The sequence below is a fragment of the Pseudophryne corroboree genome, chromosome 7, assembly GCF_028390025.1.
Source record: "Pseudophryne corroboree isolate aPseCor3 chromosome 7, aPseCor3.hap2, whole genome shotgun sequence".
NCBI classification, from domain to species: domain Eukaryota; kingdom Metazoa; phylum Chordata; class Amphibia; order Anura; family Myobatrachidae; genus Pseudophryne; species Pseudophryne corroboree.
Genome location: NC_086450.1, coordinates 499,184,969 through 499,199,793, shown reverse-complemented (window position 1 = coordinate 499,199,793; position 14,825 = coordinate 499,184,969). Strand labels below are relative to the sequence as shown.

At 48.1% G+C, this 14,825-nt stretch overlaps 1 protein-coding gene across 5 annotated transcripts; it reads right to left on the bottom strand.

Moving 5' to 3' along the window:
* Positions 1–260: 260 nt before the first annotated feature.
* On the bottom strand, positions 261–10,915 carry LOC134945761 (perilipin-2-like). Of its 5 annotated transcripts, none has more exons than XM_063935232.1 (9): positions 10,817–10,915; positions 7,506–7,551; positions 6,790–6,985; positions 5,779–5,861; positions 4,268–4,520; positions 3,977–4,161; positions 3,653–3,787; positions 3,252–3,542; positions 261–1,007 (listed from the first exon to the last, which is right to left on the bottom strand). In XM_063935232.1, the coding sequence occupies exons 2-9, from the start codon at positions 7,533–7,535 to the stop codon at positions 879–881; spliced, it is 1,302 nt and encodes a 433-aa protein (XP_063791302.1). In that variant the 5' UTR covers positions 7,536–7,551; positions 10,817–10,915; the 3' UTR covers positions 261–878. The 5 variants fall into 5 exon arrangements, with proteins under 5 accessions (XP_063791302.1, XP_063791303.1, XP_063791305.1 ...); XM_063935233.1 differs by having other exon boundaries at positions 10,811–10,903; XM_063935235.1 differs by having other exon boundaries at positions 10,794–10,868.
* Between the last annotated feature and the right edge of the window lie 3,910 nt (positions 10,916–14,825).

Sequence of the window (14,825 nt, the reverse complement as noted above, 5' to 3'; positions counted from 1 at the left end):
CCATTACAGCCGCATATTGTCCCTATTAATCCGCCATGGGCGGATACTCTGTCAACTCTGTCACAGCAATTAAATCAGTTCTTGGTTAAACAAAAATCTAACCCTCGCTCTACTGCATAGGTCTGCAAACTCGGTCCTCATTACCCCACACAGTGCATGTTTTGCAGGTCTCCTCACAGAAACTACCTGGAAAATCAGAAGTCTCCCGCAACTTCCAGGAGAGTAGGTAAGTATGGGGGTAAACACAAACACTACAATCATTTGCTGTGAACACGCTCTTTATTGAACATGGAAATAAGTGCAGCAAAGCAGTACTAGAAATGTACCAACAAGTCACCAAATACTGTGCAGACATCAAAGGCACTGGCAGAAATACAAAACTGCGACTGTTTGGCAGCTATGATGTCATAACATACGCAGCTGCATGGTCTCTCCTTCATCCACAAGGGGACACTGGAGTATATAGACAATGGGGTATAAACAGTGGATAATTGGAGCATGGCACTTTAATTTTTGCGGTTGCTTCATGGTCATTCTTGATACCAGTGTTAGAGCAGAAAGAAGTTCTACCCAATAGTTATTAAACCTTCCCATGCACTCCTAATAAACACGATATGAAGCTACTTATATATTCCTGCAGTTATTTGTTGTACAGTACATGAACATACCCCCGGGCCAAGGGCCGCATTGTAAAGACTAACACTATAATGAAGTTAGTGATCGCTCTCTTCTTCCCAGGTTGTAACTTAGCTGTAGATTGAAAGCGACTGTAGCTAGATAGAAAGGTCTCCATCACCACAGGCAATAAAGTTCCACTGTCCGTGTAAAGCAGAATAGATCTATTGCATGGCACACGTGCTAGGAGTATAGGAATGCTATCACACATCATGGTTTATAACACCCCCATTGGCCCGGGAAAAGTCCTGCATCTCCTCTTCCATAACCAACTCCTCATCTGGGTTATCGTCCACCTCGGAGGAAAGGTCAGTGATGCTGAAGTCCGGCACCTGTAAGAGAAGATGGTTTTATTAGCACGCTGTAAGTTCACCGGCCAATCAGAACATGACCCTCTAATGGACAATATGATAGTGCTATACGTTAGTCACTAAATATGTCCTAAATGACCGACTGGCACGGAGCAAAACCAGGATCAGAGGACACCAACGGCAGGATGTATTTATATAAAGATTTACAGAAGGCCATGTAATGAGACATTATGGCTGAAGACTCGTAAGCTGGACATACACCAGATCAGTCATCTAACCAACTAGTTGGAATGATGATCTGGTAACGTATGGTAGGAAAGGACAATTAGCCTTGTGCTCCCAAATGCTGCAAAACAGATGGAAAGTCAGACATGCCTGTGCAACACTTGTCTACATGACCGCTTCCGTTTCCCAGTGTTTAAGAGCAAGGGGCTAATACAGAGGTTCTCAAATGTGGTCCTCAAGACAATGCCAACTGGCCAAGATAAATCCATGGCTCAGCACAGGTGGTTAAATCAAATTGACTGAGGTGCTCATTAAATCACCTGTGACCAAGCATGGATATATTTACAACCTGGACTGTTGGAGGTGCCTCACGGACCGCGGTTGAGAACCTCTGATCTACTCCAATCAGTGAGGTCAGTGGTTGGGGAGGCACTGCTAGTATCAGAGCCAGACTTGCACGTGATTTGGTGGAGAGTTCAGGTTATAGAAGTCATTATAACAAAGATGATACGAGTACTACAAAATGATAGTTATACATTTATGTATTCTAATCATTTTTATACTCTGGAGTGTGACGGGTGAGGCTCTGCCTCCCATACATAGCCAGACGTATGCCAACTTGTCTGATGGTTAGATAAAAGATTACACCGGGCCATACACCAGACCACATTAGGAGCATATGTAATACATACTGGGCGATTCAGTGTTGTATGCCAACCATCAGGTTTGAGTATAACTCTGGCAAGGGGTGGAATGCACCTGTGCAGGAGCTGCAATGCATGTGCCAAAGCCAGATACCATCTCTTGGACATGCCAAGGCCGGGATCTTCCGATGCAGATTTGCTTGCCTAGGCAGCAGAGTTGGCATGGTCACTCCGAGGAAGCTTATAGAGATGGCTACATCTTCAGGTGCAGCACTTGAATCTGCCATGCCGGCAGGCCCATAATATGGACTGAAGCTGGTAACGCAGGCCGACAGGTCCCTCTACAACGGGATTGTAGCGCTGTACTTGTGATGTAACGAACATTGCTCCCGCTAATCGAGGCAACATGATTTGGTACATGGGGGGCAGGCCAATTAAGGTCAGTGACCAACTATTGCATAACCCTAGTAAATGATTACAGAACACTCGTCCTTTAGTTGTAGGAGGGTTGGTTTAAGTGGATTTCAGTCTGGACACAAATGTTTTCTGCACAGATTAGTTTCAAGTCAATTTAGAAGTCTGAGATCCAATGAGCCAAGCCTTGAGGAGCAGTGCAAACATGAAGAGTAAGGTTTATAAACCATTCATTTACTGAACACAAGCAGCGTATATTAGGGGCCGTAGACCAGAGGACCATTTGTGTAATGACCGTGACCTCATAAGCATTTCACCTGTGTGATTTGCTGATCATTTTTAATACCAGATGATAAGGTCCCAGTTTAGTATGGGTTAGTCTGTTTACACAGAGTAACCAACAGCAGTGATTGATATGAAGTACCCGTATGCTGAACATTTAGTCAGTACCTTGCAGCTGCCGTTATAGGTTTCCCCTTGCGTCTAACAGAACTGCACAAGAATCTGCAATGTTCTGTTACTGTGGTTAAATAACCCCCTCCCGAGTGACAATCTATTGTCTAGCAGTTAAGCAACTAAGGGATTGAATTTAAAAGCTTCATCATGAACACAGACCATTATTGCAGAAATATTTATTCATGATACAAAAGTGCAAAAAAAACAAAACAATATATAATTGACAGTGTGTGGTGGACTAAACATAAGTACAGGTTTAATTTGGCAGCATGCATAGAATAGCCAGTACCCAACATGTAAAAGTTGTAAGTCACATAGTCAGTACTACCGGTGCCTCAGAGGAAAGAGGCACGCATACAGTAAACACTGCTACTTCACAATGGCGATAGCCCACTTAAGTGAATTTGGTACAAAGTGACTCTGCAGACTGAAGCAAGAGTCAATCCTCCTTGTTATCGGAATCACCCACATCCACTTCTTGCTCAGCATGCGGGCAGCCCGCTATCTGTGGGTAAAAAGGACCTACCAGCCAATTAAGTGGTGTGTTGTTAACCAGGTAGTCCATTACATCATCCATAGAACTCTTCATTTTTGTGAATTGCTCCTTGCTGGTGGTTAAGAGGCCGTCAGACATCTCTCTGAAGGAGGAGGCAGAGCGGAAGTTCTGATAGACCTCTGCAGCCATGGCGCCGATACTGTGAGCTTTGGTCTGGATGTTTTGTGGAAGGCCTTGGACACTGGTCACCAGGGAAAGACATGTGGTTTGTAGTTGTTGGGTCAGATTCCGGGCAATCGTCAAAGTGCGCGATTCAATTTGCTGTGAGATAGAAGTTTAATATTAGAGCATCAATCATTTTAAGAGGGTTAACAATTCAGTACTTAACGGACATGTGGCAATTACGCCATACTCTAGTTATGGAAGCTCACCTCCGTGCTTTCATTCTCCCCACCAGCTTGCTGGCCTGTGCTTTTTGTCCATTCCACCCATGCGTTGTACATCTTCTCCTGTGCATCATGGATTTTCTGATTGGCACCATCCATGTTCTTTCTTGCAAACTCAATCTTTAAAATAAAAAAGTAAACATTAAAGAAAAGCCTTTTAAGAGCTCAGTCCCACACCTTGAGGTCAGGACTCTGTTGCTTCTTTGGAGAAACAAAGTAATTTAAAGCTATAGGTATGGCAGCACGAGTGGTACTTGACAGGTGGTGGCCATTTTGTTTAGGTCACAAATCATGTCATCCACAACTTACCAAATGAACGGTGCTCTGTAGCTGAGTGATGGCTTCCTGGCTTCTGCACTTGGCATCCTTCACTCGTGTCAGAGCTTGCTGATAAGTGCGCTGACGGGCCTTGGTAGAGAGCGATCCCAAGCGGACATAATAACTGGGCTTTCCGGTTGCCAATTCAAAACCCTCGGTCTTTGTCGCTTCCTTGGCTGAAAGGTGATGAAGAAAAGCTGGTCAGTGCTACAGACAGAACTGTATAGTCAGATCAATGCTTTGCGGTCCAGCAGGCCAGGATGTCAGAACATGAATGCTTACCCAGCTCTTCCTCCGTCGGTGGCAGGTATTGTTCTAGCAGAGTTTCAGACTTTGTCAGTGCAGTGTCGACGTGGCCGCTCACCATCTGTAGTACACCGCTCCCCAGAACGGTGTTGATGCTGCCATTGACCGCGGCCTTGGTCATCTCCACACTGTCCTGCACAGCGCCCCTCGTTTTACCAACCACTCCTGAGATGCTCTGCAGCACAGCATCCTTTGCACCAAAAACTGCCTCGGAGGCATTAGAGACCACCTAGAGGAGGGAGAATAAATATGGAATATTAAAAAGTTAACGCAACGCATCTGTGTTATGCTGGCCATACATTAGGACGACCAGCATCCGATCCCTCATAAGATTTCCCTTCAATCTCCCCCGGGAGCCCCTTGCACACAATTTGGAGTTATGTGCATAAGATGAAGCATACAATCATTTGTGTGCCTCACAAAAATCACGTGCTCACCTGGAAGGAAATGGTACTCAAATGATGCAGATAGTATACGATGCATTCTATGTGCATAAAACAAGGTACCATGTTCGGTATCCGTTCACATGGTCGACAGTCATTAGGTCGACCACTATTGGTCGACATTGACATGGTCGACATTGACACATGAAAAGGTCGACACATGAAAAGGTCGACATGAGTTTTTTAACTTTCTTCTTTTGGGGAACTTTTCCATACTTTACAATCCACGTGGACTACGATTGGAACGGTAATCTGTGCCGAGCAAAGCGGTAGCGGAGCGAAGGCACCATGCCGAAGCATGGCGAGCCATGCAAGGGGACGTGGTGCACTAATTGGGGTTCCCAGTCACTTTACGCAAAAAAATGACACCAGAAAAAGTAAAACTCATGTCGACCTTTCATGTGTCGACCATGTCAATGTCGACCAATAGTGGTCGACCTAATGACTGTCGACCATAACATGGTCGACCATTCATACCGGAACCACCATGTTCATACGATTACAATGAATACAGGCTGCACATATGATCTGAGGATGCGACATTTGACCCACGTGGCCATGCATCGTAATCATACCCAAAACACGTATGATGTACACACATGCATAATACAACGCGTCTAAAGTGTACATTCATACGCGATACTGACCTAGTGTATGGCCAGCTTAAATCGTACATAAGTAACGCGATATCGCACTAGTGTATAGCCAGCATTAATCTGGGCACACACACTATACAATTATCTGGCTGGAAGGAAGATCTGGGAATGGATGAGAGCAAATGACAAATCGACCATTTGCTTCCCAAAACGGGAAAACAGACAAAATCCATCATTCATACCAATTGGTTAGATCAGCGATATATCTGAACAGCAGCTTTTGTCCATTTTCCAGTGTTTGGGAGCAAATTGTCAATTGCTCTCATCCATTCCCGGATTTTAAGTCCAATCAGACAGATCTGGCAGATAGTTGTATGGTGTATGCCCAGCTCTAAACATATTACCCTAATGTTAAAATATTGTTCTATCTATTGATCTGTAAACTTACCTTGTCGGTTGGCTGATAAAGAATGGGCAGCTTCACCTCGATCTTATCCAGTCCTATACATGCAATGTTGTTAGCCAGGGCAACTAAAATAAAGGGTTAAAAAAAAAAAATCCAGTCATTCTGATGCAACAGTACATTACACCAAGCGTAACCACACGGAGCCAGCGTCTGGGACCTTTACCCTACTTCCTATGCTAGTTGCTAGGGGTGACCTAAGCCGGCTCGTTCCGTGCGCAGCAAGAAAATAGTTCTGTAGCTGAACACGGGCTCTACTTTAACCACTTAACGGACGATTTTTCCCTTTCAAAACCATCCATAAAGTGTTTTGTTTTTTAATGTAATAGTTTAAAAAAAAAGTTTCTTTATATTTAAATATTATGCACATCTATAGAACGGATCTCCTTATAAAAAGAAAAAAAAAGTGGGGCGGCACGACGCATGTGACCTGACCTTGCCTGGTAAGTGGTTAAAGTTTACACAACGTAAATGGTTTTTACTTCTGCGCGAACTAAATACAGTACATTCTCCACTAGTAAAAATCCACATTTGGGGGGGGGGGGGGGGGGGGGCTGGGGGGTTAGTTATCAATGCTTGGAGATACTGTACCAGCCAATCAGCTCCTGTCATTTTTCAAACCCAGCCTGTATCATGTAAGTTGGTAGCTAGGACTTTTTCTCACAATAATCTCCAAGCTTTGATGAATACCCCCCTTACAGGTCGTCAGCAGCAACTCACGGACAAGCAGAACACAAAATATTTAATGACCTAGTGTTTCCTAAATAAAAATAAACACTGACAAGTCTGTGCGGGAGCCCAGGGGAGTCAATGACTGAGGATTTACTGGGGGCAGATGTACTAACCCATGGAGAGAGATAAAGTGAAGGGAAAGTACCAGCTAGCTGCATACTGTATCATGACAGGAGCACATTGCCTGGTACTTTCTCTCTCTCCAAGGCTTTATACCGCTAACAGTTGAAGATTTGAGTAACCCGAATAAAGTGAAAGACTTACTCTGCGGCTCCAATCTCTGCAGGATTGGCGCGGCGCTGGTGACAGCCACCGACGTGATGGTCTTCACACTCTTCTCAGCAACATCACACACAGACTTCAGGTACGGGTGGTTGTCTTTGGTGTTGATATAGGCAGAGGACACCATGTCATATGTGGAGCTGACCAAGGGGAGGTTGATCAACCTTTCCACCACATTCTACAGGAGAAACAACCACGGGTTAGTACAACACTACAGTAGGTTCTTCTCTTAGCCTGGGGGAAGGGGCTCAGGTCTGCGCTCCATCTCCAGGAACCATTCCAGGTAGAAACTACATTTAGATTTCACCATGACCAGAGATCTTTGCAATTAAACACTCTGATTGGCCAAAGAGACCAAATCAGAGACTGCGCCAGACAATAGACAAGATCTGGATGCACTATGGGGGGGATTTGTTTTTTGATGACACCCAGAAACCTTACTCCGGGTGAGGTGAACTGGGGCTACCATCCTGTACTTATGCGAAACTCCCAGATTGCAGTTACGGGTAACGCTAATAATACATAGGGTGTAAAGCGAACACTTCCCTGAACTCCCAGCGTAAATAGGTAGACTGTAAGGAACCGCAAGGAGCACACTGGAGGGAGACACGATAAGCACAGCACTCCCAATACAGCCATTCATGTTCCCATTCCCCAGTGTCACCTATACAGTAGTAAGTGGTCCAGCATATAATTACCTGCTGCTGCTGCTCTACGGTCTCAGCCATGCTGACAGTTCACAATCTGGGGAATGCAAGATACAGACATGAGAACACAGAACGCAGCGGTCACTGTAGACGTAGGCGTCGTTAGCTGCACACACACACCGACGTGGGTGCTATAAGACATGTGCCGTCACCTATAGCAGTGCCTGCGTACACTCACCTCGCCCAGACAGCACAACTACAACTACTCCAAGAGAAGAGAAACCGAATGACTCTGGATGGAGGAGTCACTTAGTTATAGTCAGCCAGGGCACGCCCAGCTCTCACTAGTCACCGCCAGCCTCCCCAGCTGTCATCTGACTAGTGAGGTCACCCAGTCTGCTCTCTGCTCCCCTGATAGAATGGTTAGGGAGGGTGGTGGGCTGGAGACCAGCAGCGAGCAAAGGTCAAGGACTTCATGTCTGCAAACACTAGTTACGCAATACGAGACTGGGACTTTTTTTTTTTATACATAATCAGAAGAAAACCGTCGTTGATCCTTTCACTTCCACCAAATTCATGACTCGTGCGTGATGCCCAGTGAATGACTTTTGCTGCAGAGAGGACTCATCTCTACTGCTGGACACAAGTACAGTACAGGAGTTACTCCCTGCACCATGCCTCACACACTGGAGAGTTTGTTGCAGTGTTCTGTATTGTAACAAGCACTGTCTCAGCATTCTTGTAACTAATTATTTTATTGACTGGGTCAAATTTTAATTAACTTCAACAGCATAATCCCTGGATGTATGTATAATGGGTTCAGGGTGGCCCCAAACTGCACACCCAGCACTAATACTGTACTCCTGCAGTGCTGGCGCCGGTTGCGGAGTCATCCATACAATGGCACAGCCATGTTCACTGCAACCTGCACATGTGCAGTACAGTCTACTGTGCAACAGTGCCTGGGAGAGAGGGGAGGGGGAGGGGGAGGGGGGGGCCACACGGAGACTGAACACAGCTCCTCTCCGCTCTTAAGCTTCCCCTGGCATAATCAATATCAGTGTCTCCCAACTCCAGTCCTCAGGGATCCCTTATACTGGGTACACACTAGACCAGGCCAACCTGTGGCTCTCCAGCTGTCGTAAAACTACAACTCCCATCATGCCTTGCCACAGTTTCGCTATTCGTGTAGACTAAAATTGTGGCAGGGCATGCTGGGATGTGTAGTTTCACAACATCTAAAGAGCAACAGGTTAGGCAGGCCTGCACTAGACAGATCAGAACAGCGTTCAAGTCGTCCAGTGTGTATGCACTACGTTGCTGAGGATGCATGCTCCTGCATGTTGTCAGTAACACCGCCAACGGCCCCTGCTGATGCCGGCTCCCCCGCCAGGTCCCGTTGGATGATGTGCTGGGTACACATCATCCAATAGCAGTGCATGTTTCTCACGTTTCCTCACAGAATCACAAGTCAAGTCAGTGGCTCTCAACCTCGGTCCTCAAGTACCCCCAACAGTTCATGTTTTCCAGATCTCCTCACAGAATTGCAAGTGAAATAATTTGCTCCACATGTGAGTCTTTTAAAATGTGTCAGTGAGTAATGACTACAACTGTTCAACTGCTGGGTGACCTGGAAAACATGAACTGTTGGAAGTACTTGAGGACCCGAGGTTGAGAACCACTGAGTTAAGTAATTAATACAACCTGTGGATGCTTTATAAATTGTCAGTCAGCAATGAATACACCTGTGCGCAGGCATGGAGTAAGGAAAACATGCACTGTTATGGTTCCCTGAGGACTGGAATTGGGAACCACTGCTCTATAATCAGTGGTTCTCCAACTTTGTCCTCAAGGTACCCCAACAGAGAGTGGGTGACACCAGGGGGAGGCAGTTGATTGCCTAGAGTATGACGGGGAGAGGCAGTGGGTAACGGGGAGAAGGTCACAGGAGAGAGATGGGTAGAGAGAGCGGGTGACAGGTAGAGGCAGTGGGTGACGAGAGAAGCAGAGGGTGATGCCTTGGAGAGGCAACAGGTGACAAGAGACAGTGGGTGATGGAGAGATCGTGATACAGGGGAGACAGTGGGTGACAGGAAGGTGGTGATCACAGAAGGCAGTGGGTGGCTGAGGGTGGTAAGGAAAGGCAGTGGATTGCTGGGAGAGGCAGTGGGTGACAGGGGAGGTAACGGGTCAGGAAGAGGCAGTGTGTGACAGGGGCATGAGGTGATCACATGGAGGCAGTGGGTGGCTGAGGGTGATAAGGAGAGGCAGTGGATGACAGGCAGCGGTGCAAGTGTGCGGGTACGGCATACCCATAAGAATTTAGCCGTGGGTACGTCGTACCCACACCGACGGGCTGCCGCTCTGTCCGTCCCTCCCTCCCTCTGTTGCTCACCGCCGCTCCTGCTGATATGAGGGGAGGAGAGCGCAGCCTGGGCCTCTCCTGCCCCTCAGTGTCTTCATTCAATTCAGCACAGACCATAAGCCAATCAGAGCTCACGGACCGGCAGCCAAGGCTTGGCTCACGGATCGGCGCTGAATTGAACCAAGACACCCGCCAGAGACTGAGGGGCAGGAGAGGCACAGACTGCGCTCTCCTCCCCTCATACAGGACAGCAGCAGGGGAGGGGGGCGGCTTCATGTATACCTGGCACTGGGGGGCATAACTAGCACTGAGGGGGGGGGGGGCAATGGTGTACCTGACACAGTTGGGGCAATGTATATCTGGCACTATTGGGGTCATGTGTATCTGCCCCTACCCCCTATATGTGTATCACACCTCCATTTCCATTGACCACACTCCATGTGGCCACACCCATTTTTTGGCACGCGCACACAGTACCTGTAAGACATTTTTTCTACTTGCACCACTGGTGACAGGGGAGGTAATAGGTGTAAAGGAGAGGCAGTGAGATATAGCAGGAGGCAGAGAAGAATAAGGAGAGGCAGTGGGTGATAAGGAGAGGCAGTGACTGGCAGTGGGTTATAGCAGGAGGCAGAGAAGGATAAGGAGAGGCAGTGGGTTATAGCAGGAGGCAGAGAAGGATAAGTAAGGAGAGGCAGTGGATTGCTGGGAGAGGCAGTGGGTGACAGTGGGAGACAGTGGGAGCAGAGAGTGACCGCACATGATGCTTACAGCTGGCGCTAACTCATCCCCCTCCAAATGTGAGAGTTGCTCCCCGAGAGTGTACAGTACCCCACCCCATTCCGCTTATGTATATCTATATACATGTAACATGACAGCTTCCTCTGCCTGTATGAACACCGCAGCTTCTCCAGGTGCCCTCCTTAGATAAATGATAACCAGCCAATGATGAATAGCACCGCAGCCTCACACACCCGCACAGCCCCCGCACCTCTACCTCAGCGTCACTCCCGGTGTGTGCTTCGGATTGCCTCGCAGTCGCAGCAGCTGATTCTCGCCCTTCCTGTAGGCTTCATATACCCAGCGTGACTGCTGATTGGCTGATGAGGTCACATGATCATCGCTGCAAAACTACATCTCCCGTGAGCACATTTGACTCTTATCTGGGTCACGTGTTTCTCTTTCTGCGCTCTCTCCATCAGCCAATGTGTGACCTCTGCAGCAGCTGCTGTCAGTGAGTGCACACTAGTGTCTTGCTATGCTTCTTTGTGCACACTAGTGTCTTGCTATGCTTCTTGTTGGGATCCAGACTGTGGGTCGACATGCATTAGGTCGGCATATGAAAGGTCGACAAGGAGAAAAGGTCAACAGGTGGTCGACACACATATGGTCTACACTAGGGATAACTACCGATGGCCGATGGTTTTGCCATCGATGACAGAGAGCCAATGGTTCTCTGCCATTGATGGATGAGTGGAACCAAAAAATGTTATTTCTCTTCCCCGGGCATGAAGCTTAGCCCCACCTCTGTTAGCCTGCTAAGCCCTGCCCCCATTTTTTTTTATTGGCACACGGCCCGGGCCACCACCTGCCATGAGTGGCAATCGAGTGGTGCAAACCATTGATGGTTAACCATCGATGGTTTATGAGCCATTGATGGTTATAATTGATGGCACCTTCAATGGCAATCATCGATGAACAGCCTACCGATGGCCATCCCTAGTCAACACACGTTTTTTTGTGGGGGGGGGTTTTCTTCATGTTTTTGGACTTTTCTCTGACGTCCTAGTGGATGCTGGGTACTCCGTAAGGACCATGGGGTATAGACGGGCTCCGCAGGAGACTGGGCACTCTTAAAAGAAAGATTAGGTACTATATCTGGTGTGCACTGGCTCCTCCCTCTATGCCCCTTCTCCAGACCTCAGTTAGTTAGTATCTGTGCCCCGCCAGAGCTGGATGCACCCTAGGGGCTCTCCTGAGCTTCCTAGAAAAGAAAGTATTTGTTAGGTTTTTTATTTTCAGTGAGATCTGCTGGCAACAGACTCACTGCTACGTGGGACTGAGGGGAGAGAAGCGAACCTACCTGTTTGCAGCTAGTTTGGGCTTCTAAGGCTACTGGACACCATTAGCTCCAGAGGGATCGAACACAGGCCCAGTCCTCGGTCGTCCGGTCCCGGAGCCGCTCCGCCGTCCCCCTTGCAGAGAGGGGGGGCACATAAATTTAGGCGCAAAACTGTGTATATAAGCTGCTATAGGGGAAAAATCACTCAGTATAGTGTACATCCCTGTATTATATAGCGCTGTGGTGTGTGCTGGCATACTCTCTCTCTGTCTCTCCAAAGGGCCTGGTGGGGGAACTGTCTTCAAATAGAGCATCCCCTGTGTGTGTGGTGTGTCGGTACGCGTGTGTCGACATGTCTGAGGTAAAAGGTTCCTCTAAGGAGGTGATAGAGCGGATAAGTGTGTGGGAGGGTGTCTCTGTCAACAACGCCGACACCTGTTTGGATATGTGTAAGTGCTGAGGTAAAATTATTGCACAAAAGGTTAGGGAACAGAAAGGAAATCTACCCTGGTCTGTCCCTATGTCACAGAGTCCTTCAGAGTCTCTCTATGTTCACTATCCAAAATAACAAAGTATCGACACGGAGTTTAACTCCACTGTCGACTATGATAATGCAAAGTTACAGCCAAGAGGGCTAAAAGATATTCAATATATGATTATTGGCAGTGCTTAAAGTGGTCCTAGAGAGGTGGTGGAACTCACCCCCCTTCCCACGGTGGCAATTCAACAAAGGTATTGCGCGCGCCGTAGGCGCGCGCCGCAAAAAGGGGCGTGGTCTCAAAAAAAGGGGCGTGTTACACAATACTAATAACGCCCACAGTAGTAGCACCCCATAATACACATAATGCCTACAGCAGTAGCACCTCTTATACAATGCCCACAGTGGTAGCGCCCCTTATATAGAGCCCATAGTAGTGGTGCCCCTTATGCAATGCTCGCAATAGCAGTGCCCCTTATGACCCCAGGATTGATGCCCCTTATGAAGTGCCCCGTTTACAATGCCCTCATTAGTAGTGCCCCCAGTAGTAATGCCCTTAATGGTAATGCCCCCAGTCGTTTAGCCCCTGTAGTTATGCCCCCTTGTAGTTTAGCCCCCAGTAGTAATGCCTCCAAGTAGTATTGCCCCCAGTAGTTTAACCCCTGTAGTTACGCCCCCAGTAGTAATGCCACTGTAGTTATGCCCCAAGTAGTAATGCCCTCCTGTAGTTTGCCCCCTGTAGTTTGCACCCAGTAGTAATGTCTCCCAGTAGTAATGCCCCCAGTAGTAATGCCCCCAGTAGATGCCCCTCTGTAGTTTGCCCCCCAGTAGTAATGCCCCCCCAGTAGTAATACCCTCCTGTAGTAATGTCCCCCAGTAGTAATGCCCCCCAGTAGTAATGTCCCCCAGTAAATGCCCCCCAGTAGATGCCCCTCAGTAGTAATGCCCTCCTGTAGTTTGCCCCCTTGTAGTAATGTCCCCCAGTAGTCTGTCCCCCAGTAGTAATGCCCTTCTGTAGTAATGTCCCCCAGTAGTAATGCCCCCCAGTAAATGCCCCCCAGTAGATGCCCCTCAGTAGCTTGCCCCCCAGTAGTAATGCCCTCCTGTAGTTTGCCCCCTTGTAGTAATGTCCCCCAGTAGTACTGCCCCTCAGTAGTCTGTCCCCCAGTAGTAATGCCCTTCTGTAGTTTGCCCCCTGTAGTTTGCTCCCAGTAGTAATGTCCCCCAGTAAATGCCCCCCAGTAGTAATGACCCCAGTAGATGCCCCTCAGTAGTTTGCCCCCCCAGTAATAATGCCCCCGTAGTAATGACCTCTCAGTAGTTTGCCCCCCAGCTGCTACACAAATAAAAAATAAAAAAAACACAGCACACACCATACTTACCAAGCCCCGCTCCGTGTCCGGCCGCTGCAGTCCTCTCGTCGCCCGCTCCTCTGCACTATGAGGGAGACGTCATGACGTCTCTCCCATAGCGCGCACTGACTGAGCCGGAAGGCGGAGCTCATCTCCCTGCAGCGACGGGGGACACATCGCCGGGTTAGGTGAGCCAGAGGAGGCGGAACTGCGTTCCGTCTCCAAGTGGAACTGACGGAACGCAGTTCCGCCCCGTTCCGGCTCACTTTAACCCCTGATTATTGGAATAAAAGATGATTTGCATATCACTGATGACTCATCTGTCCCTGACACGAGAGTACACATGTTAAGGGGAAGAATGCTGAGGTAAATTTCCCTCCTCTCATGAGGAAAAAGAGCGGGAATCTCCAGACAAGAGACGGCAGCTTCCCACAAGAGAATTCTCAGGCTGTATCCTTTCCCCACTAGGGCCAGGATGTGTTGAGAATCCTCCCCTTGGGTGTCCTGTTTGCACTAGCTATTCTCAGGGATCCTGCAGATAGCGTGCACATTCTAGTATACTACCCAGACCGGCGATTGTGTCGGCATGGGTTTATAGCGCTGTGGCAGCGTGGACATGTACCTTATCAGCAGAGATTGAGACCCTAGTATGCATATAAATATTTTAAGATGCTGTCTTAAGTGATAGATATCTAATTATAAAGCATGCCCAAAGGGACATGAGTATACTGGGTCCTAGAGACAAAAGCTATGTCGATTTCTGCTTGACGTGTCCTGTAGAATACACATTGGACAGATGATGCCGACTTAAGAGGCATATGGAAGGCTGAGGATTGTGTGGAGAAAGGTTCTCGGGCCTGGTCTCCACAGCTATAGCTGGTAATTCTGATATTTTGCCTTATATTCCTGCACAGCCTAGGAAAGCACGACATTATTAAATGCAGCTTTTCGAATAAAGAAACAAGAAAGTCTGAGGTGCGTCCTTTCTTGTCAGAGCCGGGGGCAGAGGAAAGAAGCTGTACAACACAGCTAGTCCCCAGGAACAGAAGTCCTCCCCGGCCTCTACAAAAATCCACCGCATGTCGCTGGGGCTCCACAGGCGGAGCTAGGCCCG

Coding starts and splice junctions, on each gene's coding strand:
- LOC134945761 (XM_063935232.1), bottom strand. CDS start 7,535: ATGGCTGAGACCGTAGAGCAGCAGCAGCAG. Junction 5,862..6,789: donor GCAGAGATTGGAGCCGCAGA/GTAAGTCTTTCA, acceptor CCTTTATTTTAG/TTGCCCTGGCTAACAACATT. Junction 3,788..3,976: donor TACAGAGCACCGTTCATTTG/GTAAGTTGTGGA, acceptor TTTATTTTAAAG/ATTGAGTTTGCAAGAAAGAA.